The sequence below is a fragment of the Pseudopipra pipra genome, chromosome 1 (assembly GCF_036250125.1).
Source record: "Pseudopipra pipra isolate bDixPip1 chromosome 1, bDixPip1.hap1, whole genome shotgun sequence".
Taxonomy (NCBI): Eukaryota; Metazoa; Chordata; class Aves; order Passeriformes; family Pipridae; genus Pseudopipra; species Pseudopipra pipra.
This window is the reverse complement of record NC_087549.1, coordinates 159739-187637: the sequence shown is the minus strand read 5'-3', so window position 1 is coordinate 187637 and position 27899 is coordinate 159739. Positions and strand designations below refer to the sequence as shown.

The following is a 27899-nucleotide window of genomic DNA, read 5'->3' as shown; positions in this document are numbered from 1 at the left end:
CGGGGGGGGGTGTCCCCGGGGGCGTCCCCTCGAGTGACTGGGCCGGTCCCCAGCTGACAGAGCGCATGGACCTTCTGCTGGAGTGCCTGGAGCGGCTGCAGAGCCGGCTGCAGAGCCAGCCCCCCGTCCGCGGGGACGCAGCCCACCTGCGGGAGCAGATCCGGGAGAACAGCCTGGCCCTGGGCGAGCTGGAGAAGCTGGGGGTGGCCCTGGAGGGCATCCGGGCGCAGGGCGGAGAGCTGCTGGCCACCATGAAGGCAGTCGGCTCCGACGCCGTGGCCAGAGGTATCGGCACGGGGGGGTGGGCACGGCCCTGCCGGCGGGTCCGTGTCCCTGTCGGGTCCCTCCGAGCGCTCTGACCCCTGCCCCCCATGCCCGCAGGGATCCAGGAGCGCACGGAGCAGCTGCTGGCACAGTGGGGGTCCCTGCGCGGCCGCTGCCAGGAGCAGGAGCGGTGGCTGCGGGAGCTGCTGGCGCTGGCCGAGCGCTTCTGGCACGGGCTGTCCGAGCTGGCCCTGGCGCTCAGTGACACCCAGCAGCTGGTGCTGGGGCTGGAGGAGGCGGGCGGGGAGCCCGAGGCCATCCGCACGCGGCTGCGCACCATGCAGGTATGGGGCGGGGGCCGGGGGGCAGCGTGGGCCGGGGGCAGCCCCCCAGCACGGGCAGCCCCCATCCCGGGCAGCCCTGACCCCCGTGCCATGTGCAGGCGCTGCGGGAGGACATCGATGCCCTGCAGGGCGAGCTGGACACGCTGGGCAGCCTGGGTGTGGAGCTGATGGCCTCCTGTGGAGACCCCGACAAGCCCGATGTCACCAAGAGCCTGGACGATGTGAGTGTCCCTGGGGTCGGGTTCAGCGAGGGACGGGGGCCTGGAGCTGTGGGGATGGGGTGTCCCCTGACCCTGGGCAGTGCCACTGACCCCTGCTCTCCAGACCCCTGCACAACACCACTGACCTTCACACCCAGGCCCCCGCACGGTGCCACTGACCCCTGTGTTTGGACGCCTGTGTGGTGCCACCCCAGTACCCCAGACCCCATACTCTGACCCCCCCTTTGGCACCACTGACCCTGTGCCTTGTCCCCCTGCACCCTGTCCCCTCTATGGCACTGCTGACCCCACACTCTGGCCCCCCACACCCTGGCCCCCCATGCTCTGCCCCCCGTGGCACCGCTGACCCCACGCCCTGTCCCCCCACGCCCTGTCCCACCCGTGGCACCGCTGACTCTGTGCCCTGTCCCCCCCGTGGCACCACTGACCCCACGCCCTGTCCCCCCACGCCCTGTCCCCTGTGGCACTGCTGACTCTGTGCCCTGTCCCCCCGTGGCACCGCTGACCCCATGCCCTGTCCCCCCATGCCCTGTCCCACCCGTGGCACTGCTGACCCTGTGCCCTGTCCCCCGTGGCACTGCTGACCCTGTGCCCTGTCCCCCGTGGCACCGCTGACCCCATGCCCTGTCCCCCCACACCCTGTCCCCCCCATGGCACTGCTGACCCTGTGCCCTGTCCTCCCGTGGCACCGCTGACCCCACGCCCTGTCCCCCATGGCACTGCTGACTCTGTGCCCTGTCCCCCCATGCCCTGTCCCCCCGTGGCACCGCTGACCCCACGCCCGGCCGCAGCTCTACTCCTCCTGGCACAGCCTGAGCCGGGTGTGGATGGAGCGGAACGGGCGCCTCGAGGAGCAGCTCCAGGCCGCCCTCAGCTACCAGGACACGATGCAGGTGGGTGCTGGTGGGTGTTGGTGGGTGTTGGTGGGTGTTGGTGGGTATTGGGGGGTGTTGGGGGGTGTTGGGGGGTGTTGGGGGGTGCAGGGGCCCTCGGGCAGGCCCCTCACGGAGGGAGCTGCGTCACCCCCCCGTCCCCACTGAGGGGGCCACCGTGGGCCCCCCGGATCCTGATCCCCCTCTCCCCCCATCCCCAGCGGCTGCTGGAGTGGCTGGACACGGCCGAGCTGCGCATTGCTGAGGAGTTCCTGGTCGGCGGGGACCTGGACATGGTGCAGCAGCAGCTGGCAGAGCTCAAGGTGCCGTGGTGTGCCATGTCGTGCCACGTCGTGCTGAGCCATCCTGTGCCACTGGGCAAGACGGGGGGCAAGGGGGGCAGGGGGGTGCTCTAGGCAGCAGTGGAAGGGAGGGGTGGCACGTTGGGCAGTGTTGGTGCCCCCATGGTGGGTGCTGGGTGGTCAAATCCCGCCCTCTACAAGGTCCCTGGGCAGGTTGGGTGTGGGCTCCCTGCGAGGAGCAGCCCCGTGCCCAGGTGCCCGTGCCGTGCCACGCAGTGCCACGTGGTGCCACGCAGTGCCATGTGGTGCCACGCAGTGCCATGTGGTGCCACGCAGTGCCTGGTGACAGGCAGACCCTGTGCCAGGGTATGGGGCCAGGGTCACCCAGCGGTGCTGCCCCCCAGGAGTTCAAGCGGGAGCTGTACCAGTGCAAGGTGGACGTGGAGAGCCTGCGGCACCAGGGGGGCTCGGGGCAGGGGGACCCCCCGGCTGCGCTCAGTGACTTCCGCCAGCGCTGGGACCACCTGGAGGAGGAGATCGTCAGCAGACAGGTGGGGGGCACGGGGCAGGGGGTGCAGGGGGTGGCAGGAGGGAGCTGGGTGGGGGCAGGGGTGCAGGGAGCTGGCTGTGTGGGGCTGGGGGGGTGTGGTAGGTGCTGTGGGGGTCTGGAGGGTCTCAGGGGGGGTTCATGGGGCAGGGGGTGCACGGGGTGACAGGAGGGAGCTGGGTGAGTGCAGGGGTGAGGGAGCTGGCTGTGTGGGGCTGGGGGGGTGTGGTAGGTGCAGTGGGGATGTGTGGGGATGTGTGGGCCCTGAGTGGGTGCTGGGTGGGTGCACGGGAGCTTTGTGGGCACTCAGGATGCCACCGGGCACAGTGGGGATGTGTGGGGCTGTGTGGGCACTGAGTGGGTGCTGGGTGGGTGTGGGTTCTGGGTGGGTGCACAGGAGCTTTGTGGGCACTCAGGATGCCACCGGGCTCACTGGGTGCGTGGGGCCGTGTGGGCACTGAGTGGGTGCTGGGGGGGTTCTGGGTGGGTGCACAGGGCCGCGTGGGTGCCGGGCACGGGGCTGGGGCTGCCGTCCCTCCCCCGGTGTCACCTCTTCCCCTCGGCAGCACCAGCTGGAGGCGGCGCTGCTGGGGCTGGGGCAGTTCCAGCACCAGCTGGCCGAGCTGCTGCAGTGGCTGAGCCGCACCGGGGAGCAGCTGAGCGGCCCCGCGCCCCTGAGCCCCGACCTGCAGAGCTGCGAGATCGAGCTGGCCAAGCACAAGGTGAGGCTGCGCCGCGGCCCGGGGCACAGCCCCTCTGGGGGGACCCAGACCGGGGCCGTTGCTGAGGGGCCTGCGGGTCCTGGCCATGGTCCTGCCCCCAGGGTGTGTGTCCTGGGGGTCCTGGCCGTGGTCCCACCCCCAGGGTGTGTGTCCTGGGGGTCCTGGCCATGGTCCCACCCCCAGGGTGTGTGTCCTGGGGATCCCAAACATGGTCCCACCCCCAGGGTGTGTGTCCTGGGGGTCCTGGCCATGGTCCCACCCCCAGGGTGTGTGTCCTGGGGGTCCTGGCCATGGTCCCACCCCCAGGGTGTGTGTCCTGGGGGTCCCAGCCATGGTCCCACCCCCAGGGTGTGTGTCCCGGGGGTCCCGGCTGCGGTGGCACCCCTGGTCCGTGTATTCTGGAGGTCCCAGCTGTGTCCCCTGGGATGTGTGTCCTGGGGGTCCTGGCCATGGTCCTGCCCCCAGGGTGTGTGTCCTGGGGATCCCGGCCATGGTCCCGCCCCCAGGGTGTGTGTCCTGGGGGTCCTGGCCATGGTCCTGCCCCCAGGGTGTGTGTCCTGGGGGTCCTGGCCATGGTCCCACCCCCGGGGTGTGTGTCCTGGCTGCAGGGCGCTGCCCAGCCCCTCCTTGGGCTGCCGCAGTGGTGGCCAGGCTGGGCAGGCTGTGGCATGAGGACTGTCCCCTCCCACAGTGACACCATGGAAGGAATGAGCTGTCTCTGTGCCATCCCAGTGCCTGGGCACGCTCGGGCCGTGCCTGATGCAGGCGAGGCTCTGCGAGGGCCGGGCTGGCCCCGCACCAGGGGAGGGCTGTGCAGGGGGTACCGTGTCCCCTCTGTGCCCGTCCTGGCCAACCCCCTGCCACGAATCGGCAAATCTGGCGCCTCAGCCCCGTGCCCTGCTGAGAGCAAGAGTCGGGGGCACCCCCGGGTGTTGTCCTCCCTGTGCGTGGCACCCCCAGACCCCAGCACCGCGGTGGCAGCGATGACCCGGGTGGCAGAGGTGTCCCGGGCACTCGGAGCAAGAGGTTTTGTGCAGCACAGCCGTGGGGTGTGGGGTGTGGGGTGTGGGGTGTGGGGTGCCCCCGCCGCGGTCCCACCGTGACCCCCCCGCCCCCGTGCAGGTGCTGCGGACAGACGTGATGTCCCACGCCCGCACGGTGCAGTCGGTGACCGAGGCCGGGCAGGGGCTGCTGCTGTCCAGCCTGGGGGAGAGCGTGGAGGGGCTGCAGCGCAGCCTCCAGCAGCTGGGGCAGCGCTGGGACCTGGTGCGCAGCGAGACCGAGAGCCGGCAGCTGGAGCTGGAGAACAACCTCAGCCAGGTACGGGCGCGGGGCCGCGGCGCTGCCGGGCCCTGGGGCCGGCGCTGAGCCCCCCCTCGCCCCCAGGTGCAGGACATCACCCTGGAGATCACGGAGCTGCTGCAGTGGCTGGAGCAGGTGGAGCTGCAGCTCTTCTGCTCCAAGCCGGTCTGGGGCCACCCGGATGCCACCAAAGAGAAGCTCAACGCACACCTGGTGAGCACCGGCACCGGGCCGGGCCCCGGGGGGCCTCAGGGGGGTATGTCCCCCAAAACCACACCGAGAGGCCAAGACCCTTCTCTGCTGCCTCCTCTCCCTGACCAGACAGAGCCTGGTACCCCTCTCCACCCTCCTCTAGCTCCCTGAGGCAGAGCAGGAGCCATCCCTGTCTTTGTTCCCTGTCCCTGACCCTGTTCCTGTCCCCATCCCAGTCTCTGTCCCCGTCTCTTGTTCACCGTCCCTGACCCCTTCCTCATCCCTGTCGCCCTCTTCATCCCAATCCCTGTCCTCTTCCTCATCCCGTTCCCTGTTCCCTGTCCCCGTCCCCACCCCGGCCCCGCTGACCCTGCGTGCCCGGCGTGCCCGGTGTGCCCGGCAGGAGCTGTGCCGGGAGCTGGAGGCGCGGGCGGTGCCGTACCGGGGGCTGCGGGAGCGGCTGCAGCGGCTGCTGGGGTCGTGCCGTGCCGGGCGGCCCTGCAGCACCGAGCACAGCCTGCGGATCCTGGAGCAGAAGTGGGAGAGCGTCCAGGCCGAGGCGCAGGAGAGGAAGGTGTGTGGGGCGGGGGGCTCCGACCCCGGGGGGGCTCCGACCCCGGGGGGGCTCGCCCTGACCGGCCTCGGCGCCGGGGCGGGGGGTGCCCGCCCCCGTCAGCGCCCGTCCCCCCGCAGGAGCGCCTGGCCGAGGGGCTCACGGTCACCACCGAGTTCCACGGCTCCGCCCAGGAGCTGCTGCGCTGGGTGGCCCACGCCGAGGAGCTGCTGGGGTCCCCCGCGCCCCCCAGCTTCGTCCTCGACACCGTCACCGCCCAGATCCAGGAGCACAAGGCAAGGGAGGGAGGAGCCGGGGCGGTGCCCCGGGGCTTGATTCGTGGGGCTGGGGGCTGCACAGAGGGCACCGGCAGGGAGATCTGCCCCGACTGGGTCATGGGGCTGAGGGCTGCACAGAGGGCACCGACAGGGAGATCTGCCCCGACTGGGTCATGGGGCTGGGGGCTGCACAGAGGGCACCGACAGGGAGATCTCTGCCGGCTGGGTCATGGGGCTGGGGTCTTCACAGAGGGCACTGACAGGGAGATCTCCCCGGCTGGTTCATGGGGCTGGGGGCTGCACAGAGGGAACAGACAGGAACATCTCTGCTGGCTGGGTCATGGGGCTGGGGTCTGAACAGACCGACAGGGAGATCTCCCCCGGCCGGGTCATGGGGCTGGGGGCTGCACAGAGGGCACCGGCAGGGACATCTCCCCCAGCTGGGTCATGGGGCTGGGGTCTGCACAGAGGGCACCGACAGGGAGATCTCCCCCGGCCGGGTCATGGGGCTGGGGGCTGCACAGAGGGAACAGACAGGAACATCTCTGCTGGCTGGGTCATGGGGCTGGGGTCTGAACAGACCGACAGGGAGATCTCCCCCGGCCGGGTCATGGGGCTGGGGGCTGCACAGAGGGCACCGGCAGGGACATCTCCCCCAGCTGGGTCATGGGGCTGGGGTCTGCACAGGGGGAACAGACAGGGAGATCTCCCCCGGCTGGGTTCATGGGGCTGGGGTCTGCACAGAGGGCTCCCGTGTGGCACTGGCATTGGCAGACAGATCTCCCCGGGGCTGGTTCATGGGGCTGGGGTCTCCTCGAAGGGGTCCCATGTGGCACCCACAAAGAGATCTGCTCTGGGCTGTGGCTGGGACGTCTGTCCCTGCAGCAGAGGAGGAGGTGGGCTCCGTGTCCCATCCCGGTGCGAGCTGTGCCAGGGGACTCCGTGTCCCATCCCGGTGCGAGCTGTGCCGGGGGGCTCCGTGTCCCATCCCGGTGCGAGCTGTGCCGGGGGGCTCCGTGTCCCATCCCGGTGCGAGCTGTGCCAGGGGACTCCGTGTCCCATCCCGGTGCGAGCCGTGCCGGGGGGCTCCGTGTCCCATCCCGGTGTGAGCCGTGCCGGGGGGCTCCGTGTCCCATCCCAGCATCGGCCGTTCCCAGGGGCTCCCCACCTGCCCCAGGACCCCCCACCCAGAGCCGCCCCCTCCCCGCAGGCCCTGGTGAAGGAGGCGAACGCCCACGGGGAGAAGCTGGGCGGGCTGGAGGCCGTGGCCGCGCGCCTGAAGGATTTCAGCAGGAAGCAGGACGGGGCCGTCATCCAGAACCTGGTGCTGGCGGCGCGGGAGCGCCTGGGCAAGGTGCTGCAGAGGGCGGCGGAGAGGGGGGCAGCGCTGGAGGAGGCGCGGAAGCGCAGCAAACAGGTACCGTGGGCCCCGGGGGTTGGGGAGGGGGCTCTGCCCCTCGGTTCGCTTTGGACAAGGGCCTGGAGCGCCAGGACAAGGGGGAGTGGCTTCCCACTGCCGGAGAGGGGGGTTGGATGGATACTGGGAGGAAATCCTTGGCTGCGAGAGTGGGGAGGTCCTGGCACGGGGCCTCTGCCCGGAGAAGCTGTGGCTGCCCCATCCCTGCAAGTGTCCCAGGCCAGGTTGGACGGGGCTTGGAGCAACCTGGGCTGGTGGGAGGTGTCCCTGCCCATGGCAGGGGGTGGCACTGGATGGGCTTTAAGGTCCTTCCCACCCAAACCATCCTGGGACTGATGATTCCATGACACAGGTCCTGCTGGGAGCAGGCTCTGGTGCTGTCACCGTGCTGTGCTGGCCCATGGTTTGCCCCGAAGTGGTGCCAGGGCCGTGCCACTCCCTCGTGTGGCTCCGTGGCTCCTGCCTGGGTTGCCCCGGCCACGCTTTGCCCCTGCAGCCCCCCTGCAGCCCCCCTGCAGCCCTCCCCAAAGCATACCTCCCCAAAGCATCCCTCCCCAAAGCATCCCTCCCCAAACCATCCCTCCCCAAACCATCCCTCCCCAAACCACCCCTCCCCAAACCACCCCTCCCCAAACCACCCCTCCCCAAAGCATCCCTCCCCAAAGCATCCCTCCCCAAAGCATCCCTTCCCAAAGCATCCCTCCCCAAACCACCCCTCCCCAAAGCATCCCTCCCCAAAGCATCCCTCCCCAAAGCATCCCTCCCCAAACCACCCCTCCCCAAAGCATCCCTCCCCAAAGCATCCCTCCCCAAACCATCCCTCCCTGCAGTTCAGCGAGTCCCGGCGGCTGCTCCTGGACTGGATGGAGGAGGTGGAGCAGAGCCTGGAGGAGCCGCAGGACGCTCCCACCAGCCAGGAGGAGATCAAGTGCCAGCTGGCTGAGCACAAGGTGAGCCTGCCCTGCTCCCAGGCTCCCAGGAGGGCTGTGGGGAGCAGAGCTGGGGGGCTGGGGGCTCCAGAGGGAGGATCCCGAGTGCTCTGGAGGGAGGCGAGGGGGCAGGGAGGGGTCAGACACCTTCCCAGGGCTGTTCTGCAAAGTGAGGAGACCCGGGGAGGGCTGAGGGGTGTCGGCACCCCAACCCCCCGCAGCACTGGGGGGAGCAGGGGGAGTCTCCCCGAGCTGGGGGGTCCCAGCAGCCGCCCGTGGCCCCCCAGGCGTTCCAGAAGGTGCTGCGGGCGAAGCGTCCGGTGTACGAGGCGACCCTGCGGAGCGGGCGGGCGCTGCGGGAGGGGGCCCGGCTGCCCCAGGACCTGCAGCCGCTGGAGGAGCTGCTGGGGGAGCTCAAGGAGCGCTGGGACGCGCTGTGCAGCCGCGCCGCGGAGAGGTGGGAGCGGGACGGGGACGGGGATGGCTTGGGATGGGCGTGGGGAAGGGCTTGGGATGGGATGGGGATGGCACGGGAGGGAATGGGATGGCACGGGAGGGAATGGGATGGCACGGGAGGGAATGGGATGGCACGGGAGGGAATGGGATGGCACGGGAGGGAATGGGATGGCACTGCCTGTTCTCTGCTCGCCCTGGGGGTCCCAGGCAAGGACATGGCACTGCCCTTCCTCCCTGAGCATCCCACTCCCTGCTCTGGGACCCCCACACCCAGCACTGCTGCCAGTGGGGTGCAGCCAGGCCCTGTCCCACAAGGGCACTGCCAGGGCATGGCCCTGTCCCACAAGGGCACTGCCAGGGCATGGCCCTGTCCCTAATGGTGCTGCCAGTACTTGTCTTTGTCCATAGCGGCACTGCCAGGGCCTGTCTGTTTCCAAATGGCACTGCCAGGACCTTTCCCTGTCCATAATGGCACTGCCAGGGCCTGTCCCTGTCCATAATGGCACTGCCAGGACCTTTCCCTGTCCATAATGGCACTGCCAGGGCCTGTCCCTGTCCATAATGGCACTGCCAGGACCTTTCCCTGTCCATAATGGCACTGCCAGGACCGTTCCCTGTCCATAATGGGACTGCCAGGACTGTCCCCTGTCCATAATGGCACTGCCAGGACCTTTCCCTGTCCATAACAGTGCTACCAAGACCGTTCCCTGTCCATAATGGCACTGCCAGGACCGTTCCCTGTCCATAATGGCACTACCAGGACCTTTCCTTGCCCATAATGGCACTGCCAGGACCTTTCCTTGCCCATAATGGCACTGCCAGGACCTTTCCCTGTCCATAATGGCACTGCCAGGACCGTTCCCTGTCCATAATGGCACTGCCAGGGCCTGTCCTTGTCCATAATGGCACTGCCAGCTCTGTGGGGTGGCCATACCCGGCTCTGTGGGGTGGCCATACCCAGCTCTGTGGGGTGGCCATACCCGGCTCTGTGGGGTGGCCATACCAGGCTCTGTGGGGTGGCCATACCCGGCTCTGTGGGGTGGCCGTACCCAGCTCTGTGGGGTGGCCATACCAGGCTCTGTGGGGTGGCCATACCCGGCTCTGTGGGGTGGCCGTACCCAGCTCTGTGGGGTGGCTGTACCCAGCTCTGTGGGGTGGCCGTACCCAGTTCTGTGGGGTGGCCATACCCGGCTCTATGGGGTGGCCATACCCAGCTCTGTGGGGTGGCCATACCCAGTTCTGTGGGGTGGCCATACCCGGCTCTATGGGGTGGCCATACCCAGCTCTGTGGGGTGGCCATACCCAGTTCTGTGGGGTGGCCATACCCAGCTCTGTGGGGTGGCCATACCCGGCTCTGTGGGGTGGCCATACCCGGCTCTGTGGGGTGGCCATACCCAGCTCTGTGGGGTGACCATACCCGGCTCTGTGGGGTGGCCGTACCCAGCTCTGTGGGGTGACTGTACCCGGCTCTGTGGGGTGGCCATACCCGGCTCTGTGGGGTGGCCGTACCCAGCTCTGTGGGGTGGCTGTACCCAGCTCTGTGGGTGACCCCTGGGTGCTGTGACACCCCCCGTGCCCCCCGGCAGGCAGCACAAGCTGGAGGAGAACCTGCTGTTCTCGGGGAAGTTCTCGGACGCGCTGCAGGCGCTCATGGACTGGCTGTACCGCGCCGAGCCCCAGCTCAGCGAGGACGTGCCCGTCGGGGGGGACCGGGACCTGGTCGGGGACCTCGTGGACAAGCACAAGGTGGGTGCCCCGGGGGGTGGGAGGGCCCTGCCGGGTGTCAGCCCTCGGGGAGTCCCGGGCTCTGCTCCCGCTGTGCCCACCCTCCATCCGGGACGGGACCCGGGCGCAGGACGGGCCTCTGCTCACCCGGGGCAGTCCCTGTTTGGCCCCAGCTTGTGCCCCCCGTCCTGGGGGCATCACTGGGGGGCCCTAGGTACCCCACTGCTACTGGGAGGGTTTGGGGTACAGGGGAACCCTGGGCTCGCTGCTGTGAGGGTTTGGGGTACACGGGAGTTCTGTAGCTGCTGTGAGGGTTTGGGGTACACAGGAGCTCTGTGCCTGCTGCTGTGAGGGTTTGGGGTACACAGGAGTTCTGTAGCTGCTGGGAGGGTTTGGGGTACAAGGGAGCTCTGTAGCTGCTGCTGGGAGGGTTTGGGTACAAGGGAACCATGTATCTGCTGCTGTGAGGGTTTGGGGTACAAGGGAGCCCTGTTCCTGCTGCTGTGAGGGTTTGGGGTACAAGGGAACCCTGTTCCTGCTGCTGTGAGGGTTTGGGGTGCAGGGGAACCCTGGGCTCGCTGCTGTGAGGGTTTGGGGTACAAGGGAGCCCTGTGCCTGCTGTTGGGAGGGTTTGGGGTACACAGGAGTTCTGTGCCTGCTGCTGTGAGGGTTTGGGGTACACAGGAGCTCTGTAGCTGCTGGGAGGGTTTGGGGTACACGAGAATTCTGTAGCTGCTGTGAGGGTTTGGGGTACACAGGAGCTCTGTAGCTGCTGGGAGGGTTTGGGGTACAAGGGAGCCCTGTGCCTGCTGTTGGGAGGGTTTGGGGTACATGGGAGCTCTGTACCTGCTGCTGGGAGGGTTCAGGGTGCAGGGGAACCCTGGGCTCGCTGCTGTGAGGGTTTGGGGTGCAGGGGAACCCTGGGCTCACTGCTGGGAGGGTTTGGGGTACACAGGAGCTCTGTAGCTGCTGGGAGGGTTTGGGGTACAAGGGAGCTCTGTACCTGCTGCTGGGAGGGTTCAGGGTGCAGGGGAACCCTGGGCTCGCTGCTGTGAGGGTTTGGGGTACATGGGAGCTCTGTACCTGCTGCTGGGAGGGTTCAGGGTGCAGGGGAACCCTGGGCTCGCTGCTGTGAGGGTTTGGGGTACACGGGAGCTCTGTTCCTGCTGCTGTGAGGGTTTGGGGTACAAGGGAGCCCTGTACCTGCTACTGTGAGGGTTTGGGGTACATGGGAGCTCTGTACCTGCTGCTGGGATGGTTCAGGGTGCAGGGGAACCCTGGGCTCGCTGCTGTGAGGTTTGGGGTGCAGGGGAACCCTGGGCTTGCTGCTGGGAGGTTTGGGGTGCAGGGGAACCCTGGGCTCGCTGCTGGGAGGTTTGGGGTGCAGGGGAACCCTGGGCTCGCTGCTGGGAGGTTTGGGGTGCAGGGGAACCCTGGGCTCGCTGCTGGGAGGTTTGGGGTGCTCAGGAACCCTGCTCAGTGACAGGGTCCTGGCAGGGTTCTGGGACCCCCCGGCACCCCCCAGCCCTCCCGTGCTCCCTACCAGGTGTTCCAGAAGGAGCTGGGCAAACGCGCCAGCTGCATCAGGACGCTGAAGCGCTCGGTGCGGGACCTGACGCGCGGCAGCAGCAGCGTGGACTCGCAGTGGCTGCAGCGGCAGGTGGAGGAGCTCAGCACCCGCTGGGACCTGGTCTGCAAACTCTCCCTCTCCAAGCAGGCCCGGCTGGAGGCTGCGCTGCGCCAGGTGAGGGCTGGGGGGCAACGGGGAACCCCCGGGGTTGGGGTCTGCTGGGACAGGGGGGGCAATGGGGAACCCCCGGGGTTGGGGTCTGCTGGGACAGGGAGGGCAACAGGGGAACCCCCGGGGTTGGGGTCTGCTGGGACAGGAGGGGCAACAGGGGAACCCCTGGGTTTGGGGTCTGCTGGGACGGGGGGGGAAGGGGGGGCAACAGGGAACCCCTGGTTTGGGGTCTGCTGGGACAGGGGGGACAACAGGGGAACCTCTGGGTTTGGGGTCTGCTGGGACAGGGGGGGCTGGGGGGGCAACAGGGGAACCCCTGGTTTAGGGTCTGCTGGGACAGGGGGGGCAACAGGGGAACCCCTGGTTTGGGGTCTGCTGTGACAGGGGGGGCAACAGGGGAACCCCTGGTTTTGGGGTCTGCTGTGACAGGGGGGCAACAGGGGAACCCCTGGGTTTGGGGTCTGCTGTGACAGGGGGGGCAACAGGGGAACCCCTGGTTTTGGGGTCTGCTGTGATGGGAGGGGCTGGGGGGGCAACAGGGAACCCTTGGTTTTGGGATCTGCTGTGACAGGAGGGGCAACAGGGGAACCCCTGGGTTTGGGGTCTGCTGGGACGGGGGGGCAACAGGGGAACCCCTGGGTTTGGGGTCTGCTGTGATGGGAGGGGCAACAGGGGAACCTCTGGGTTTGGGGTCTGCTGGGACAGGGGGGGCTGGGGGGGCAACAGGGAACCCCTGGTTTGGGGTCTGCTGGGACAGGGGGGGCAACAGGGGAACCCCTGGGTTTGGGGTCTGCTGTGACAGGAGGGGCTGGGGGGGCAACAGGGGAACCCCTGGGTTTGGGGTCTGCTGTGAAAGGAGGGGCTGGGGGGGCAACAGGGAACTCCTGGTTTTGGGGTCTGCTGTGACGGGAGGGGCTGGGGGGGCAAAAGGAGAATCCCTGGGTTTGGGGTCTGCTGTGATGGGAGGGGCTGGGGGGGCAACAGGGGAACCCCCGGGGTTGGGGTCTGCTGTGGCAGAAGGGGCTGGGGGGACAGTGAGAACAGCAGGGAAACTCTTGGGGTCGGGGTCTGCAGCTGGAGCACCCGTCTGGGAAGGTCGAGGCAGCCGTAGGGGTGTGGGGTGCCCAGGTGGTGGGTGGTCGAGCTCCAGGGTGCCCTGTGGGGTACCCGGGCTTGGTGGGTGGGTGTGCATTTGGGGGTTCTCTGTGGGGCCCGTGGTGGTGTGGGGATGCACATTTGGGGGTTCCCCATGGGGTGCCCCGGCTCGGTGTGTGGCCGTGCATTTTGGGGTTCCCCACGGGGTGTCCAGGCTCAGTGTGTGGCCGTGCATTTGGGGGTTCGCTGTGGGGTGCCCCGGCTCGGTGTGTGGCCATGGATTTGGGGGTTCCCCATGGGGTGCCCCGGCTCGGTGTGTGGCTGCCCTGCAGGCGATGTGTGGGGCCGTGGGGCTCTGTGTGGGGCCGTGGGGCTCTGTGGGGCCATGGGGCTCTGTGGGGCCGTGGGGCTCTGTGTGGGGCCATGGGGCTCTGTGTGGGGCCGTGGGGCTCTGTGTGGGGCCATGGGGCTCTGTATGGGGCCATGGGGCTCTGTGTGGGGCCATGGGGCTCTGTGTGGGGCCGTGGGGCTCTGTGTGGCCGTGGGGCTCTGTGTGGGGCCGTGGGGCTCTGTGTGGCCGTGGGGCTCTGTGTGGGGCCGTGGGGCTCTGTGTGGGGCCATGGGGCTCTGTGGGGCCGTGGGGCTCTGTGTGGGGCCGTGGGGCTCTGTGGGGCCGTGGGGCTCTGTGTGGGGCCGTGGGGCTCTGTGGGGCCGTGGGGCTCTGTGTGGGGCCATGGGGCTCTGTGTGGGGCCGTGAGGCTCTGTGGGGCCGTGGGGCTCTGTGTGGGGCTGTGGGGCTCTGTGTGGGGCCATGGGGCTCTGTGTGGGGCCGTGGGGCTCTGTGGGGCCATGGGGCTCTGTGGGGCCGTGGGGCTCTGTGTGGGGCCATGGGGCTCTGTGTGGGGCCGTGAGGCTCTGTGGGGCCGTGGGGCTCTGTGTGGGGCTGTGGGGCTCTGTGTGGGGCCATGGGGCTCTGTGTGGGGCCGTGGGGCTCTGTGGGGCCATGGGGCTCTGTGGGGCCGTGGGGCTCTGTGTGGGGCCATGGGGCTCTGTGTGGGGCCGTGGGGCTCTGTGGGGCCGTGGGGCTCTGTGTGGGGCCGTGGGGCTCTGTGTGAGGCTGTGGGGCTCTGTGTGGGGCCGTGGGGCTCTGTGGGGCCGTGCCACACGGTGCCATGGCCAGGTGCCAGGCTGGGAGCTGCAGGCACCTGTTTCAGGTGTGCCCGTGTGGCGCGGGGTGCCCGGGGCAGGGCCCTGCGTGGCACAGGGAGGCACGGGGGGGGCTCAGAGGTGCCGAGCCGGGGTGTGGGGTGTCCCCCCAGTCCCACCAGGAGTGCTGAGCGGGGCTGGCAGCAGCTCTCCCCTGGCACAGTGCAGTGCCAGGGCCTGTGCCACGGTCTGTCCAGCCTCGGGCAGGAGCAGCAGGGTCAGGACTCGGGGTCTGTCCGGGGGTCTGGGCAGCCGGGGGACTCGGCTGGGACTCGGCTGGGACAGGACCTGGGACCTGGGACAGGACCTGGGAGCACAGGGTGGGTGCTGAGCAGGTCCCTGCTGTCGTGGCAGGCAGAGGAGTTCCACACCCTGGTGCACTCCTTCCTGGGGCGCCTCTCCGAGTCGGAGAAGACCCTCAAGTACGGCGTCTTCCCCGAGGAGGAGGCGGCCGTGCAGGAGTGCCAGAGCCAGCTGCAGGTGGGTGCCAGCCCCCAACAGCCCCCAACAGCCCTGGGTGGCTCCAGCCTTGCCCAGGGACACCCCCCCACTGGGGTCAGCCGGCCCCTGACAGGCCCTGCTGGGCTGTGGGGTCCCCACAGCGAGATGTGGGATGTCGGGTCCCACCACACCACGAACACGGGGTTTGGGGCCCCCAACACCCCAGGGTGGGGAGGTTTGGCACCTCAAACCCCCCCCGCTGGGTGGAGGCCGGTCTGACGGGGTGCAGGGGGCTGAGACCCGGCAGTGCCACGGCCTGTGCCCCCCAGGAGCTGACGCAGTCCCTGCAGTGCCAGCAGCTGGAGCTGGAGTGCATCACCTCGCTGGGGGAGGAGATCCTCGCCACCTGCCACCCCGACTCCGTCATCACCGTCAAGTCCTGGGTCACGGTCGCCAAGAGCCGCTTCCAGGAGGTGAGCTGGGCACCCCGTCCCCATCCCTGCCCAGGGGCAGCGTGGCCCCAAGCCTCTCCCACCTCCGGGTCCTCCACGGCACAGCCCCCCTGATGGAGCACTGTGGGTCTGGGGAGCTCAGCCCTGGATGGCACAGAGAGAGAATCTTGGCCTTGCCAGTGTCCCCCTACGTTCCCCCCTCCGGGGGCCATACAGGGGGTCACCTGGGGCCTCCTCAGCCCCCCCTGGACAGCAGTGGCTCATTCCTGTGCCGTGGCAGCCCCCACACAGCCCAGGCAGGGAGGCCTGGGAGCGGTGTCCTGGGGACCCTCCCCTCAGAACCCGCTCCTGCGGCGGCTCGGAGCCTCCCAGGATTTGCAGGAGAGAGGCTCCCGGCGCTCCCGGGACCGGTCTGGCAGGTTCAGGTGATCCCACACAAAGCCCTTATTGAACAGAGACCTGCGGGATCTGCTCTGGATCTGCCCAGGGCTGCCCCCCTCACCCCACTCACCCTGAATAGCAAGGGCAGCCGGCACGTCCGCATGGCACAGACCTGGGCACAGACCCGGGCACAGACCTGGGCACAGACCCGGGCACCCTCCTCACGTGGGGGGCAGAGCCCCCAGCCCTGCCCCAGCTGCCCAGCAGGAGCTCTGTCCTGCCCCACATCCCTCCCCCTTGTGCTGCCCCACGGTCACTGGGGCTGCTGGCTGGGGATGGTCCATGCAGCCCCATGGTCATGGTGGGACATGGAGCCCCCCTGTCCCTGCCCCACGGTCACTGGGGCTGCTGGCTGGGGGTGGTCCATGCAGCCCCATGGTCACGGTGGGACGTGGAGCCCCCCTGTCCCTGCCCCACGGTCACTAGGGCTGCTGGCTGGGGGTGGTCCATGCAGCCCCACGGTCACGGTGGGACGTGGAGCCCCCCTGTCCCTGCCCGGTCATGGCTGGGGGGGTGTCCGTGAGCCTGTCCCGTGGCCGGAGTGGCCGTGGCTCCTCGTGCCGACTCGTTCCCCCCAGAGCAGCGGCTCCCGCGGCATCTGTTCGGGGCGGGAGACCCCGGTGTGCCCGGCAGGGTGGCCGTGCTGTGCCCCAGCACCCCCCGGTGCCCAGCACCCCTCAGTGCCCAGCACCCCTCAGTGCCCAGCACCCCTCAGTGCCCAGCACCCCCCGGTGCCCAGCACCCCTCAGTGCCCAGCACCCCCCGGTGCCCAGCACCCCTCCGTGCCCAGCACCCCTCGGTGCCCAACACCCCTCGGTGCCCAGCGCCCCCCGGTGCCCGCAGGTGCTGAGCTGGGCCCAGCACCCCTCAGTGCCCAGCACCCCCCAGTTCCCCAGCACCCCTCGGTGCCCAGCACCCCTCGGTGCCCAGCACCCCCCGGTGCCCGCAGGTGCTGAGCTGGGCCCAGCACCCCTCGGTGCCCAGCACCCCTCAGTGCCCAGCACCCCTCAGTGCCCAGCACCCCTTGATACCCCAGCACCCCTCGGTGCCCAGCAGCCCCCGGTGCCCAGCACCCCTCGGTGCCCAGCAGCCCCCGGTGCCCGCAGGTGCTGAGCTGGGCCCAGCAGCAGGGCGAGCGGCTGCGGGCACAGGCGGCCGCGCTGGCGGCCGAGCGGGAGGAGACGGAGCAGCTCCTGGACTGGATCAGGGCGGCCGAGGAGGCGCTGGGGCTGCGGGACCAGGAGCCGCTGCCCGAGGAGGCCGAGCCGCTGGAGGAGCTCATTGCCCAGCACACGGTGAGGGACCCCGTGCCCGGCTGTGCCCGGGGTCCGGGTCACCCCCGGTCCTGACCCAGCCGAGGGCTTTGGGGCCGGGCTGGGCCCTCGGTGCCGCTCGCACATGGGGCAGGGGCACCCTGGCACCTTCGGCTTCATGCAGCCCGAGCCCACCGGGGCTGCAGCACAGGCTGCTGGGTCAGGAGGGTCCGGGAGGGGTCAGTGGGGCCGGGCTGTGGGGCACACCGGGGGGCTGTGGGGCTGTGGGGGCTGTGGGGCACACGGGGGGCTGTGCTGGCACACCAGGGGGCTGTGGGGCACACGGGGGGCTGTGGGGCACACGGGGGGCTGTGGGGGCTGTGGGGCACACGGGGGGCTGTGGGGGCTGTGGGGCTGTGGGGCACACGGGGGGCTGTGCTGGCACGGCTGGCGGGCGCTCAGCGCCGGCGCTCTGGGGCAGGTGTTCGTGGAGGAGCTGAACCGCAAACAGCCCGACGTGGAGAAGGTCACCAAGAGCTGCAAGCGGAAGCTGGCGGCGGATCTGGGCCCCCCGGCCGCCCGCCGGCTGGCCACACGTAAGGACCCCCAGCATCACCCCCAGCGCCACGGCCCAGAGCCCCGACTGACCCCTCACTGGACCCCCGGCTGTCCCCTCACCAGACCCCCGGCTGTCCCCTCACCAGACCCCCGACTGACCCCTCACCAGACCCCCGACTGACCCCTCACTGGACACCCGGCTGTCCCCTCACCAGACCCCTGACTGACCCCTCACCAGACCCCCGACTGACCCCTCACCAGACCCCCGACTGACCCCTCACTGGACACCCGGCTGTCCCCTCACCAGACCCCTGACTGACCCCTCACCAGACCCCCGACTGACCCCTCACCAGACCCCCGGCTGCCCCCTCACCGGACCCCTGACTGACCCCTCACCGGACCCTCAGCTGTCCCCTCACCAGACCCCCGACTGACCCCTCACCAGACCCCCAGTTGCCCCCTCACCGGACCCTCAGCTGTCCCCTCACGAGTCCCCTGGCTGTCCCCTCATCACACCCCCGGCTGTCCCCTCACCAGACCCCTGACTGACCCCTCACCGGACCTCTGGCTGTCCCCTCACCAGACCCCCGACTGACCCCTCACCGGACCTCTGGCTGTCCCCTCACCGGACCCCTGACTGATCCCTCCCCAGACCCCTGGCTGTCCCCTCACCGGACCCCTGACTGTCCCCTCCCCAGACCCCCGGCTGTCCCCTCACCAGACCCCAGCTCTCCCTCACTGGACCCCTGGCTGTCCCCTTATGGGTCCCCCGGCTGCCCCCTCCCCAGCCCCCCGGCTGCCCCCTCCCCAGCCCCCCGGCCGCCCCCTCCCCAGCCCCCCGGCTGCCCCCTCCCCAGCCCCCCGGCCGCCCCCTCCCCAGCCCCCCGGCTGCCCCCTCCCCAGCCCCCCGGCTGCCCCCTCCCCAGCCCCCCGGCCGCCCCCTCCCCAGCCCCCCGGCTGCCCCCTCCCCAGCCCCCCGGCTGCCCCCTCCCCAGCCCCCCGGCTGCCCCCTCAGTGCCGGTCCCCGCAGGGCGCCGCAGCGGTGGGAAGGCGCCGGGGGCGGCGGCGGTGCCGCTCGGGGGGCTGGAGCCCCAGACGCCCCTCCTGGCCCAGCTCCTGCACCGCTGGCAGCAGCTCTGGCTGCTGGCCCTGGACCGGCAGTACCGGCTGGAGACGGCCCTGCAGCGCCTGCGGGAGGTAGGGGGGCCCTGGGGGGCCCGGGCAGCTTCTTCCAGGGGAGGTGGGAGCACTCTGGATCCCGGGCAGCTTCTCCCGTGGGAGAGAGGGCACCCCAGGGGTCCTGATGCAACTCCGGGCAGCTCCTCTCATGGGAGGTAGGTGCATTTTGGGGGCCTGGGCAGCTCCTCCCCCAAGAGGTAGGGGTGCCCTGGGGGTCCTGCTGCCCTGGGGGTAGAGGCAGGTCCTCTCCCGGCAGGTAGGGGTGCTCTGGGGTCCCAGGCAGGTTCTCCTGTGGGAGGTGAGGACACCGTGGGGTCCCACTGCCCTGTAAGGGGCAGCTCCTCTCACTTTCGGCCCATGGGACCCCCTGGCCCCAGGTCGGATGTGAATGGGATTGGGGGGTCCCAGACCCCATCCCTGCAGCTGGGGGTCCCTGTGCCCGCGGTGGGTGCACCCCGACCCTGTAGAGTGGCTGCTGGAGCCCGGGCCCTCTGTGTACCCCAGAGAGGGGGCCCTGGGCAGGGACCCCCTGGCAGCCTCGGCAGGGCTGGGATCAGCCGGGCTGTGCGTCTGAGCTGAGCGTGGGGCACAGGGGGGGCACCTTGGCTGACACAGAGGGGCTCGGGGGGGTCCTGCCGGCGTGTCCATCCCCGTCTGTGCCCCCCCAGCTGGAGGAGTTCGCGCACTTCGACTTTGGGGTCTGGAGGAAGCGCTACATGCAGTGGATCAGCCAGATGAAGTCCCGCGTCCTGGACGTGTTCCGCGGCATCGACAGGGACCAGGACGGGCGCATCAGCCAACGGGAGTTCATCGAGGGCGTCCTCGCCTCCAGTGGGTGCCGGGGGGGCTGGGGGAGGCTGAGGGGGCTGGCACTGGGGGGCTGAGGGTCCCTGTCCCCCCTCAGAGTTCCCCACCAACGTCCTGGAGATGAACGCCGTGGCCACCATCTTCGACATGAACGGCGACGGCTTCATCGACTACTATGAGTTCGTCAGTGCTCTGCACCCCAACCGGGACCCCCTGCGCCGCTCCGCCGACGCCGACCAGATCCAGGATGAGGTGGGGGGGGGGGGACGGAGGGCGGGGGGCTGCAAGGGTGGGGGACCCGCCTGGGGCTGAGCTGAGCGTGGTCCCCCAGGTGAACAGGCAGGTGGCCCAGTGCAACTGTGCCAAGCGCTTCCAGGTGGAGCAGATCAGCGCCAACAGGTACCGGGTAAGTGCCCACCGCGGGGTCTGGGCTTGGTCTGACCCCCGTGCACAGCCTGCCCTGTGCAGGGGTCCCGCAGCACCCGTGTCCCGGGGCGAGGAGGGGGCACATCCCCACGGCCCGGGGAGCCCTGGCCCTGCGGGAGGGTGGTGCTGGCAGGGACCGAGGGGCCGCAGGGGTGGGCAGGTCTGGGTGCTGGTGCTGCTCTGGCACCCCCTCCCCGAATCCCAGCCCTGCCGAAGCCCCCAGGCCCCGCCTTGCCCTGATGTCCCTCCCCCGCAGTTCGGGGAGTCCCAACAGCTGCGGATGGTGCGGATCCTGCGCAGCACCCTCATGGTGCGGGTGGGCGGGGGCTGGATCGCCCTGGACGAGTTCCTGGTGAAGAACGACCCCTGCAGAGGTGGGTGTGGGGGTCCCACGCCGGGCACTGGTGCAGTGGAGTCCCCGTTCCCTGTGCCCGTGGGGCCAAGTGGGTCAGTGGGGGCCGTGTGGGGAGCAGCCAATGGGGCTCCCCACGGTCCTGCACCGCCGGGACCCCACGGGCAGCCCCCTCACTGCCTCCGTCGTCCCCAGTGAAGGGAAGGACCAACCTGAAGATCAACGAGAAGTACCTGTCCCCGGACGCCTTCGGGACCGCCGCCAGGTGTGCGGGGAACCAGTCGGCCGCCTCCTCCAAAGTGCTGTCCCCGAGCCGCTCCAACTCCAGCCTCAGCCTCTACAGCAGCGCCTCGGCCCCCAGCAGCCCCCTGGCCAGGAAGGTGAGGGCTGTGAACCCCTCCAGAAGTTCCCCCCACGCCCCAGCCCGCCCGCCCCGGGCACTGACCCTCTCCCCGCACAGTCGGTGCTGCGGAGGACGCGCTCCGGGGATCGGTGTCCGCGCTCCCGCGGCTCGGGGCTGCCCGACGGAGCCGAGCTGCAGTTCAGCGCGGCCGAGGAGAGCCTGGCTGCGGCACTCCCAGGTGAGCGCTGGGGGGCAGGGGTTGGGGGGCACAGGGGCCGGAGCGGGTGTGCGGTGCGGGGCAGGGCAGCGGGGCTGGTGCGGGAGAACTCCCCGCTCCAGCCCCTCCGTGCCCTCGCAGAGCCGCCCGAAGGGTCCCCCCCGGAGCGCTGCAGCCCCTGCCGCTGACCCCCGCGCCCGCCCTGCGCCAGCCCCCTCGGCCGGCCCCACTCAGGACCCTCCTCCCCGAGGCTGGAGGACGGCGAAGCCGCGGCCGTGTCCCCCGCGGGGCTCCGGCCCGGCGCTGCGGCTCCCCGAGCGGGGCTGAGCTGTCTGTCCGTCACCGACCCCGCCGGGACCGGCCCCGGCGGATATGCAAGTACCCCCCGACACCCTCCAAGCCCCCGGGCACCGGCCCCCTTCCCCACGGCTCCACCGGGCAGCGCGGGGGGGGCCCGAGCCCCCGCGCCCCGCTCCGAGTGCCCGGGGCTGCGGGTCCAGCCGGACATCCATCCCCGGGCCGTGGGTCCGGCCGGACATCCATCCCCGCGCTGTGGGTCCAGCCGGACATCCATCCCCGGGCCGTGGGTCCAGCCGGACATCCATCCCCGGGCTGTGGGTCCGGGCTGTGGGTCCAGCCGGACATCCATCCCCGCGCTGTGGGTCCAGCCGGACATCCATCCCCGGGCCGTGGGTCCAGCCGGACATCCATCCCCGCGCTGTGGGTCCAGCCGGACATCCATCCCCGGGCCGTGGGTCCAGCCGGACATCCATCCCCGGGCTATGGGTCCGGGCTGTGGGTCCAGCCGGACATCCATCCCCGGGCTGTGGGTCCAGCCGGACATCCATCCCCGGGCTGTGGGTCCAGCCGGACATCCATCCCCGGGCTGTGGGTCCAGCCGGACACCCATCCCCGCGCTGTGGGTCCGGCCGGACATCCATCCCCGGGCTGTGGGTCCAGCTGGACACCCATCCCCGCGCTGGGCCCCGCTCCTCTCCCGCGCCGCCGGCTCGGAGCGGCCGCGGTGCCCCCCGGCATTGGCGTTGCTGACGGGGGTCCCCCCCTGCTGCCCACGCCCCGGCGGGAGGTGGCCGCGCTCGGTGCCCGGGCCCCGGGCCCCCGTTTCTGGTGCTAACCCTCACCCCTCTGCCTTCGGTGTGCGCGCAGGGGGCCCCGGCTCCGGCCGCCCCCCGCCCCGGCGGGGCTGCCACGGGCGGGGGTCCCTCGCGCCCGCGCCCCCGCCCCGCCGGCGGCCCCGGCGGGCAGCGGGACCCCCGCCCTGCTGCCGCATGTTCACGCCCCCCGCTAACCGGAGAGCAGTAGAGCTGAATGTAACCCCGGCCGGGCCCGCCCGCCGCCAATAAACTGTAGTGAGGTTCCTTTTTCTATGAGCGCCCGTCCGTCCGTCCGTCTGTCCGCTCAGGGAGGGGGCTCCATTCTGCCTGTCCATCTGTCTGCTCGGAGAGGGGGCTGCACTCTGTCTGTCTGTCTGTCCGCTTGCCCTGCTGCTGGGGCAGGGGTCCATCAGCGTCTGTCTGCTCAGGGCAGAGCGGTGCCCTCTGTCTGTCTGTCTGCTCACCTACTGCCGGGGAGGGGGACTGTAGTCTGTCTGTCTATCTGTCTCCTTGCCCCACTCTCAGGACAGGGGCTGCAGGCAATCCCTCTGTCTGTCCATCACCCTGCTGTCAGTGCAGGGACTGCAGTCTGTCCGTCCATCTGTCCACTCACCCCAGTGTCAGTGCAGGGGCTGCAGTCTGTCTGTCCATCCCTGTGTCTGTCACCCCACTGTCAGTGCAGGGACTGCAGTCTGTCTGTCCCTGTGTCTGTCACCCCACTGCCAGTGCAGGGACTGCAGTCTGTCTGTCCGTCTGTCCATCACCCTGCTGTCAGTGCAAGGACTGCAGTCTGTCCGTCTGTCCATCACCCTGCTGTCAGTGCAGGGACTGCAGTCTGTCCGTCTGTCCACTCACCCCACTGGCAGTGCAGGGACTGCAGTCTGTCCGTCTGTCTGCTGACCCTGCAGTCGGGGCTGGGGCTGCCATGGCCCAGGGGTGTCCCATCCCCAAATCCAGCACCCACCATCGCGGTGGCACAGGGGGTGGCCGGGCAGGGCCATGGCCCGGGGGTGTCCCATCCCCAAATCCAGCACATCGCGGTGGCACAGGGGTGGCCGGGCAGGGCCGGGTGTGCCCCGGCTGGTGCTGCCCCAGCTGGTGCTGCCGGCAGAGCCGCCCGGCGCCGCGGCTGGCGAGCCCCGGGCGCTGCGGTGGGTGCCAGCGGGCACCGCGCCGCGTTACCTCCTTTCCGAGGAAGGCATCGCTGGCATTCCTGCTGTGCCCACGCCGGGCACTGCCGGGAGGTGCCGGGTCCTCGTCCCTGGGTGCCTGTGGTGGTGCCTCCCCCACAGTGCCCTTCGCCCACCCCCCTGCCCTGAGAGCTCCAGGGGTGTCCGTGTGGTCCCCGGGCATCGCGGTCCCAGTGCATCCGTCACCCGCCTGCCCCGTCCCAGCTGGGATGGCTGGGGGACAGTTGGGATGGGCCCAGCTGCCTGTCAGGGTGGGATGGGGGGTCTGGAGGCCCTGGCTGTGTCCCTGCTCTGGGAGCTGGGGACACCTTGAGCACAGGGACTGTCCCCAGGTACTGCAGCACCACAGCCCTTGCCTGGCACCTCCCCAGCTCGGGGAGTCCCAGGTCCCACAAACGGGGGCTGCGGCCGTTCCCTCTGATCCCCCACCAGTGCTGGGGCTCTGCCTGGCTGCCCCCTCCCTATCCCGGTCCCCTTGCTTGCCTGACCCTGCTCTCATGGCTTCCAGTCCCATTTCTCCACCGTTTCACCCTAAAACCCTCTCTGCACTCACTTCTTTTCTGAACGAACACAGAGCCAAAGGGGCCGAGGCTGGAACTGTGCCAGTGAGTTCGTGCTGGGGCACGTCCCCGGTCACGCACGGGGGAGCCCCACGAACACCCCGGATCGGGGCCCCTCGCCCGGCGCTGCCACAGCCCCCCTGGCACGGGGCCGAGCCCGCGGCTCTCCACGGGGCATCCGCCAACACGTCCCGGGACGGTCCCGCGGCGCTGCCGGCACGGGCTGGAAGGGCTGGAACGAGCCGCGTTGCACATTCCTGAGCCTGTGGAAATCTCTTCCACCACTCCCAGCCGGGGCAACACGCCCGGCACCACCGGCACCACCAGCACCGCAGCCTGTGTCAGCCACATCCTGAGCCCCGGGCCACGGTGCGGGCTCGGGGAGCAACGGCAAAGGCAGCAGGGGCGGGCGGGCCGGGCCCACCCCAAACTGTTTGTGAGGTGTTTACACAGACCCAGACCCTGCGTGTGCAGCCCCCCGGGGCTGGGGGTGACACAGCGGGCAGAGACACCCACCTGGAGCACGGGGATGGGCACGAGGGGTCCCGGGGGGGCTGCACCATCCACGGGGAGACAGGGATGCCCCGGGGGAGCCTCTGTGGCCCACAGCACGTGCCGGGTTTGGGGGATCGTGTCACCGGGGCAGGGTGAGGGGGTGGCAGCGGTGGGGAGCCAGGCTGGTGGCTTGGGCCTGGGTGGGACTGTCGTGGCTGGGTGCTCAGCCCCGAGCCCCTGAGCTGGGTCCCGTGGCCCCGCTCACAGGGCAGAGCAGTGTCCCCCCGTGTGCCCCGTGGGGCTGGGTGGCCCCCGCACAGGGAGTGGGAGGCAGGTGCCACCCTGTTGCCCAACCGCCCCTGTGCTCGCCCTGGCTGTGGGAACCCTGGGAGCGGGGCCTGCCCTGCCACACGTCCCACCCCACACACCCCACACAGCCACACTGGCTGTGGCTGGAGCCACGTCCTTCATCCCAGGCAATGGGGTCCGGCCGTGCCACGGGGTGAGCACTGTGCCCTGGGGCTTGGCTGGCAAAGGGGAGGCTGCTCAGGTGTGTCCCCCCCAGACACCTCCTGTCCCCTCTCTGGGGTGCGAAGAAAGACGGTGCCAGGACAGGTACTCCAGTCCGAGGGGCACAGCCCAGCTCCCACCACTCTGCTCCCAGTTTTCCTGGCCCTGGCACAGCTCTGTCCTGGGCTGCTCCGGCTCCCACCTGCACTTTGCACCCACGTCCTGGGCAAAGCCCTTGCCCAGTACCCAGGTGTGGTGTGGAATGGGAAAGGGAGAGATCCACAGCCCGGAGCCCTCTGAGCCCCTGCCTGGATACGGTGTGGGTGGGGAAGGAGTGAGAGCCACCCCCTGGGCCCCCACCCTGCCCCGTGCAAAGCCACTGTCTGGGCACAGGGCTGGGACACCGGTGGGGCAGGAGATGATGGCACAGTGGCGGTGGAGGCTGGCAGGGCTGGAGGCCTCGGTCCCAGGCAGGTTGGCATCAACACCCCGGCTCTGATCTCTGGCCAGGGCCAGCACGTGCCCGGGCACAGGCGTGTGAGTGTGCAGAGCCACTGGCACGGCAGATGTGAGTGTGCAGAGCCACTGGCACGGCAGATGTGCGTGTGCAGAGCCACTGGCACGGCAGATGTGAGTGTGCAGAACCACTGGCACGGCAGATGTGAGTGTGCAGAGCCACTGGCACGGCAGATGTGAGTGTGCAGAACCACTGGCACGGCAGATGTGAGTGTGCAGAGCCACTGGCACGGCAGATGTGAGTGTGCAGAGCCACTGGCACGGCAGATGTGCGTGTGCAGAACCACTGGCACGGCAGATGTGAGTGTGCAGAGCCACTGGCACGGCAGATGTGCGTGTGCAGAACCACTGGCACGGCAGATGTGCGTGTGCCCGTGCGTGAGCACCCGCTCTCACCTGTTCGAGGCTGTGAGTGTGGGCACCGATCCTGGGCAGCAGAGCCCGGCGGGCCCCTCCCGGCGCTGAGCTCAGCGCTGGCCCCGGCCTCGGCTTTGTGCCGCATTCCCGCCGTGCCTCGCCCCTTCCCCAGCGTCCGCCCGCAGGGATGGGGAGTGTGGCGTCCTGTGCCCAAGCTGGCTCACCCTCCTCATGCTGCCACTGCCGCCCCAGAGGTGTGCTGAGCCCCCCTGCCAGATCCTCCAGAGCCGGGGGGCTGTGCCCTGTGCTGCTGGCCCTCGGGCTGTCCGTGGGCCCAGGCTGGGACAGACGGACACGGTGCAGGGGCCCGGGCTGCCCGGTGATGCTGTGCAGTGTGGGTGAGCACTGGGGGCTTGGATGGGATGTCCCGTGGGTGGGAGCCCTGCCAGCGGCAGCACAGTTTGCGGGGGTCGGAGTGGTCACTGCCAGGACCCGTCACCGGCTCTGCCAGCTCGGCCCGAGCCCCGTCACTCAGACCCCTGCACCTTCCCCGCAGCCCCCGGGCACTGGGCAGGGCACGGCGGCTCTGGCAGTGCACCCCTGACACCCGGCTCGGTCGGGCACCGACTCACCATCGGGGGCTTCCCCTCTGTGGGCGGCTCGTCCGACGCTGAGTGACCACAGCCCAGACCCTCCGGGCTCCCCCTTCCCCGGGACCAACATCCCCGCGGGGCTGTGGCTCCGCAGCGGCACTGCAGGGGTGTCACCGAGGCTCCGGGAGCCGCGGCCGCCCACGGGCAGGGGAGAGGTGCCCAGGGCAGGGGAGAGGTGCCCAGGCTGCCCACGGGCAGGGGAGAGGTGCCCAGGGCAGGGGAGAGGTGCCCAGGGCAGGGGAGAGGTGCCCCAGGCCGGTCCCTGGCAGCCGAGGAGCTTTGAAGAAGCCGCGCGCGGTTCGGTGGAGCCGCTGGAATCGCAGCTGCTCCTCACGGCTCATTGACCACCAGGGCCCCTTCCCGCCGCCGCGGGCAGCAGCAGCCACCCCGTGCTGGCAGGAGGGCTCAGCACGGCCCAGCACGGCCCAGTATGGCCCAGTACAGCTCAGCATGGCCCGGTATGGTCCAGCACAGTCCAGTACAGCCCAGTATGGTCCAGGATGGCCCAGTTCAGCCCAGCACAGCCCAGCATGGCTCATTATAGCCCAGTATTGCCCAGCAAGGTGCAGGAATGCCCACCATGGCCCAGCACAGCCCAGCACAGCCCAGTATGGCCCAGCACAGCCCAGTATGGCCCAGCACAGTGCACTGGTTGCCGTGTGCTCAGCTGTGCTGCCCAGACAGGGCCCCGAGGTCCTGTCCTTGCCTGTCCCTGCAGCCCGGTGGGGTGGTGATGCCCCACTGGCCTTGCCCGTGCCCGGTCCTGCTGCAGCCCCGGGGCTGTCCCGTCTCCCAGAGCGGGTCACAGGGGCCCGGGGAGGCTGCAGGGAGGCTTCGCTGGCCCCCACCCCATCAGAGGGTGAGGGGGTTGGCACCTTGGAGCTCCACAGTGCCAGCACCGCTCCGCTGTCCCGGCGCCGAGCCCTCTGCGGTGCTGACAAACACTTATCCCTGTTTGCTGATGGATTAAGGCTCCTTGGCAGCTCCTGGGAGCGACACCTCTCCCGCTGCCTGGGAAGCCGTTGGAAACCTCGTTGGTTTCTGGGCTGCAGGGGCTGGGATGGGCACAGCGGCAGATGCAGCCCCGGCCCCTCTCACTGGTGCTGCCCCTGTTTGGACATCGCCCCGTGGGTCTGGGACATGGTGCAGGCCAGCCCCTGTCTTGGCCCCACAGCTCTGGGTGACCCTCCCGAGGGTCCCTCTGCCCTCCTGGAGTGCTGGCTCAGCACTGATGGAGCAACAGGCGCAGAAGGGGGTTCCCGTCCGGGTGCTTGGCAGTGCCATTCCCATGGGAATGCTCCTCCACACGGGGGGAGCCACCACTGCTGGGGCTGGCTGCACCCACCGTGGGTACCAGGGCTTGGTGCCACAGCACGGGCTCGCCCGTGCCTGGATACCGGCACCTCTCCAGACAACACACTCCCACACACCACAAACATCTTGCCCAAGCGCCGCATCCCTCCCGCAGCACCTCACCCTGCAGGGTGGCACCGGAGGGGCTGCGGAGTGACCCCCCTGCCCTGGTGGGCCCAAACCCCCCCCCCCAGGTGCCTGGTACTCTTTTGGGCCCCACCGAGCCCCGGTGGCAGCAGGGAGAGGGGAGGGGGTGCTCGGGGGGAGCAGGAGCGGGGTGTGGACCTGCGAGCAGGGTCTGGGGAGAGGGCGTGGGGCTGGCGACAGGGGCAGGGCAGGGGTGTTTGGGTGACTCAGGTGGCAACGAGATGGTTTGGGCATGTTTTGGGCGATTCAGGCCGCACGTACACATGCAGGGGTGTGGGCAAGGCTGGGGGGAGCAGGGAAGGGTCCCCCCTCCACCCCAGCCCCCGTGGTGGTGGGGTCGGGCCCGCAGTGGGGTCTGTCAGCCCTGC

General features: G+C 70.1%; 2 protein-coding genes across 3 annotated transcripts in view; both read left to right on the top strand.

Moving 5' to 3' along the window:
- The window catches only part of LOC135423993 (microtubule-actin cross-linking factor 1, isoforms 6/7-like), a 35451-nt gene extending 14283 nt beyond the window's left edge, over window positions 1-21168 (top strand). Inside the window, exons 12-39 of one of the 2 annotated variants that reach the window (XM_064674791.1) lie at window positions 54-285; window positions 382-608; window positions 707-829; window positions 1621-1722; window positions 1923-2024; window positions 2408-2554; window positions 3117-3272; window positions 4395-4592; window positions 4659-4787; window positions 5170-5340; window positions 5460-5615; window positions 6808-7014; window positions 7845-7964; window positions 8231-8400; window positions 9986-10145; window positions 11671-11868; window positions 14521-14646; window positions 14937-15080; window positions 16607-16795; window positions 17235-17349; window positions 18342-18508; window positions 19159-19321; window positions 19395-19549; window positions 19629-19703; window positions 19980-20097; window positions 20271-20455; window positions 20536-20656; window positions 20777-21168. In XM_064674791.1, the coding sequence (XP_064530861.1) occupies window positions 54-285; window positions 382-608; window positions 707-829; window positions 1621-1722; window positions 1923-2024; window positions 2408-2554; window positions 3117-3272; window positions 4395-4592; window positions 4659-4787; window positions 5170-5340; window positions 5460-5615; window positions 6808-7014; window positions 7845-7964; window positions 8231-8400; window positions 9986-10145; window positions 11671-11868; window positions 14521-14646; window positions 14937-15080; window positions 16607-16795; window positions 17235-17349; window positions 18342-18508; window positions 19159-19321; window positions 19395-19549; window positions 19629-19703; window positions 19980-20097; window positions 20271-20455; window positions 20536-20656; window positions 20777-20823 (4203 nt within the window). In that variant the 3' untranslated portion in view covers window positions 20824-21168. The remainder of the gene's footprint in view (window positions 1-53; window positions 286-381; window positions 609-706; window positions 830-1620; window positions 1723-1922; window positions 2025-2407; window positions 2555-3116; window positions 3273-4394; window positions 4593-4658; window positions 4788-5169; window positions 5341-5459; window positions 5616-6807; window positions 7015-7844; window positions 7965-8230; window positions 8401-9985; window positions 10146-11670; window positions 11869-14520; window positions 14647-14936; window positions 15081-16606; window positions 16796-17234; window positions 17350-18341; window positions 18509-19158; window positions 19322-19394; window positions 19550-19628; window positions 19704-19979; window positions 20098-20270; window positions 20456-20535; window positions 20657-20776) is intronic. The other variant, XM_064674873.1, reaches the window with a different exon arrangement.
- On the top strand, window positions 13091-14297 carry LOC135422053 (LWamide neuropeptides-like). The gene is given in 4 exon segments (XM_064671050.1): window positions 13091-13596; window positions 13599-13832; window positions 13873-13917; window positions 14280-14297. Coding segments are annotated over 4 exon segments (657 nt in total). The 5' UTR covers window positions 13091-13236.
- Window positions 21169-27899: the final 6731 nt, after the last annotated feature.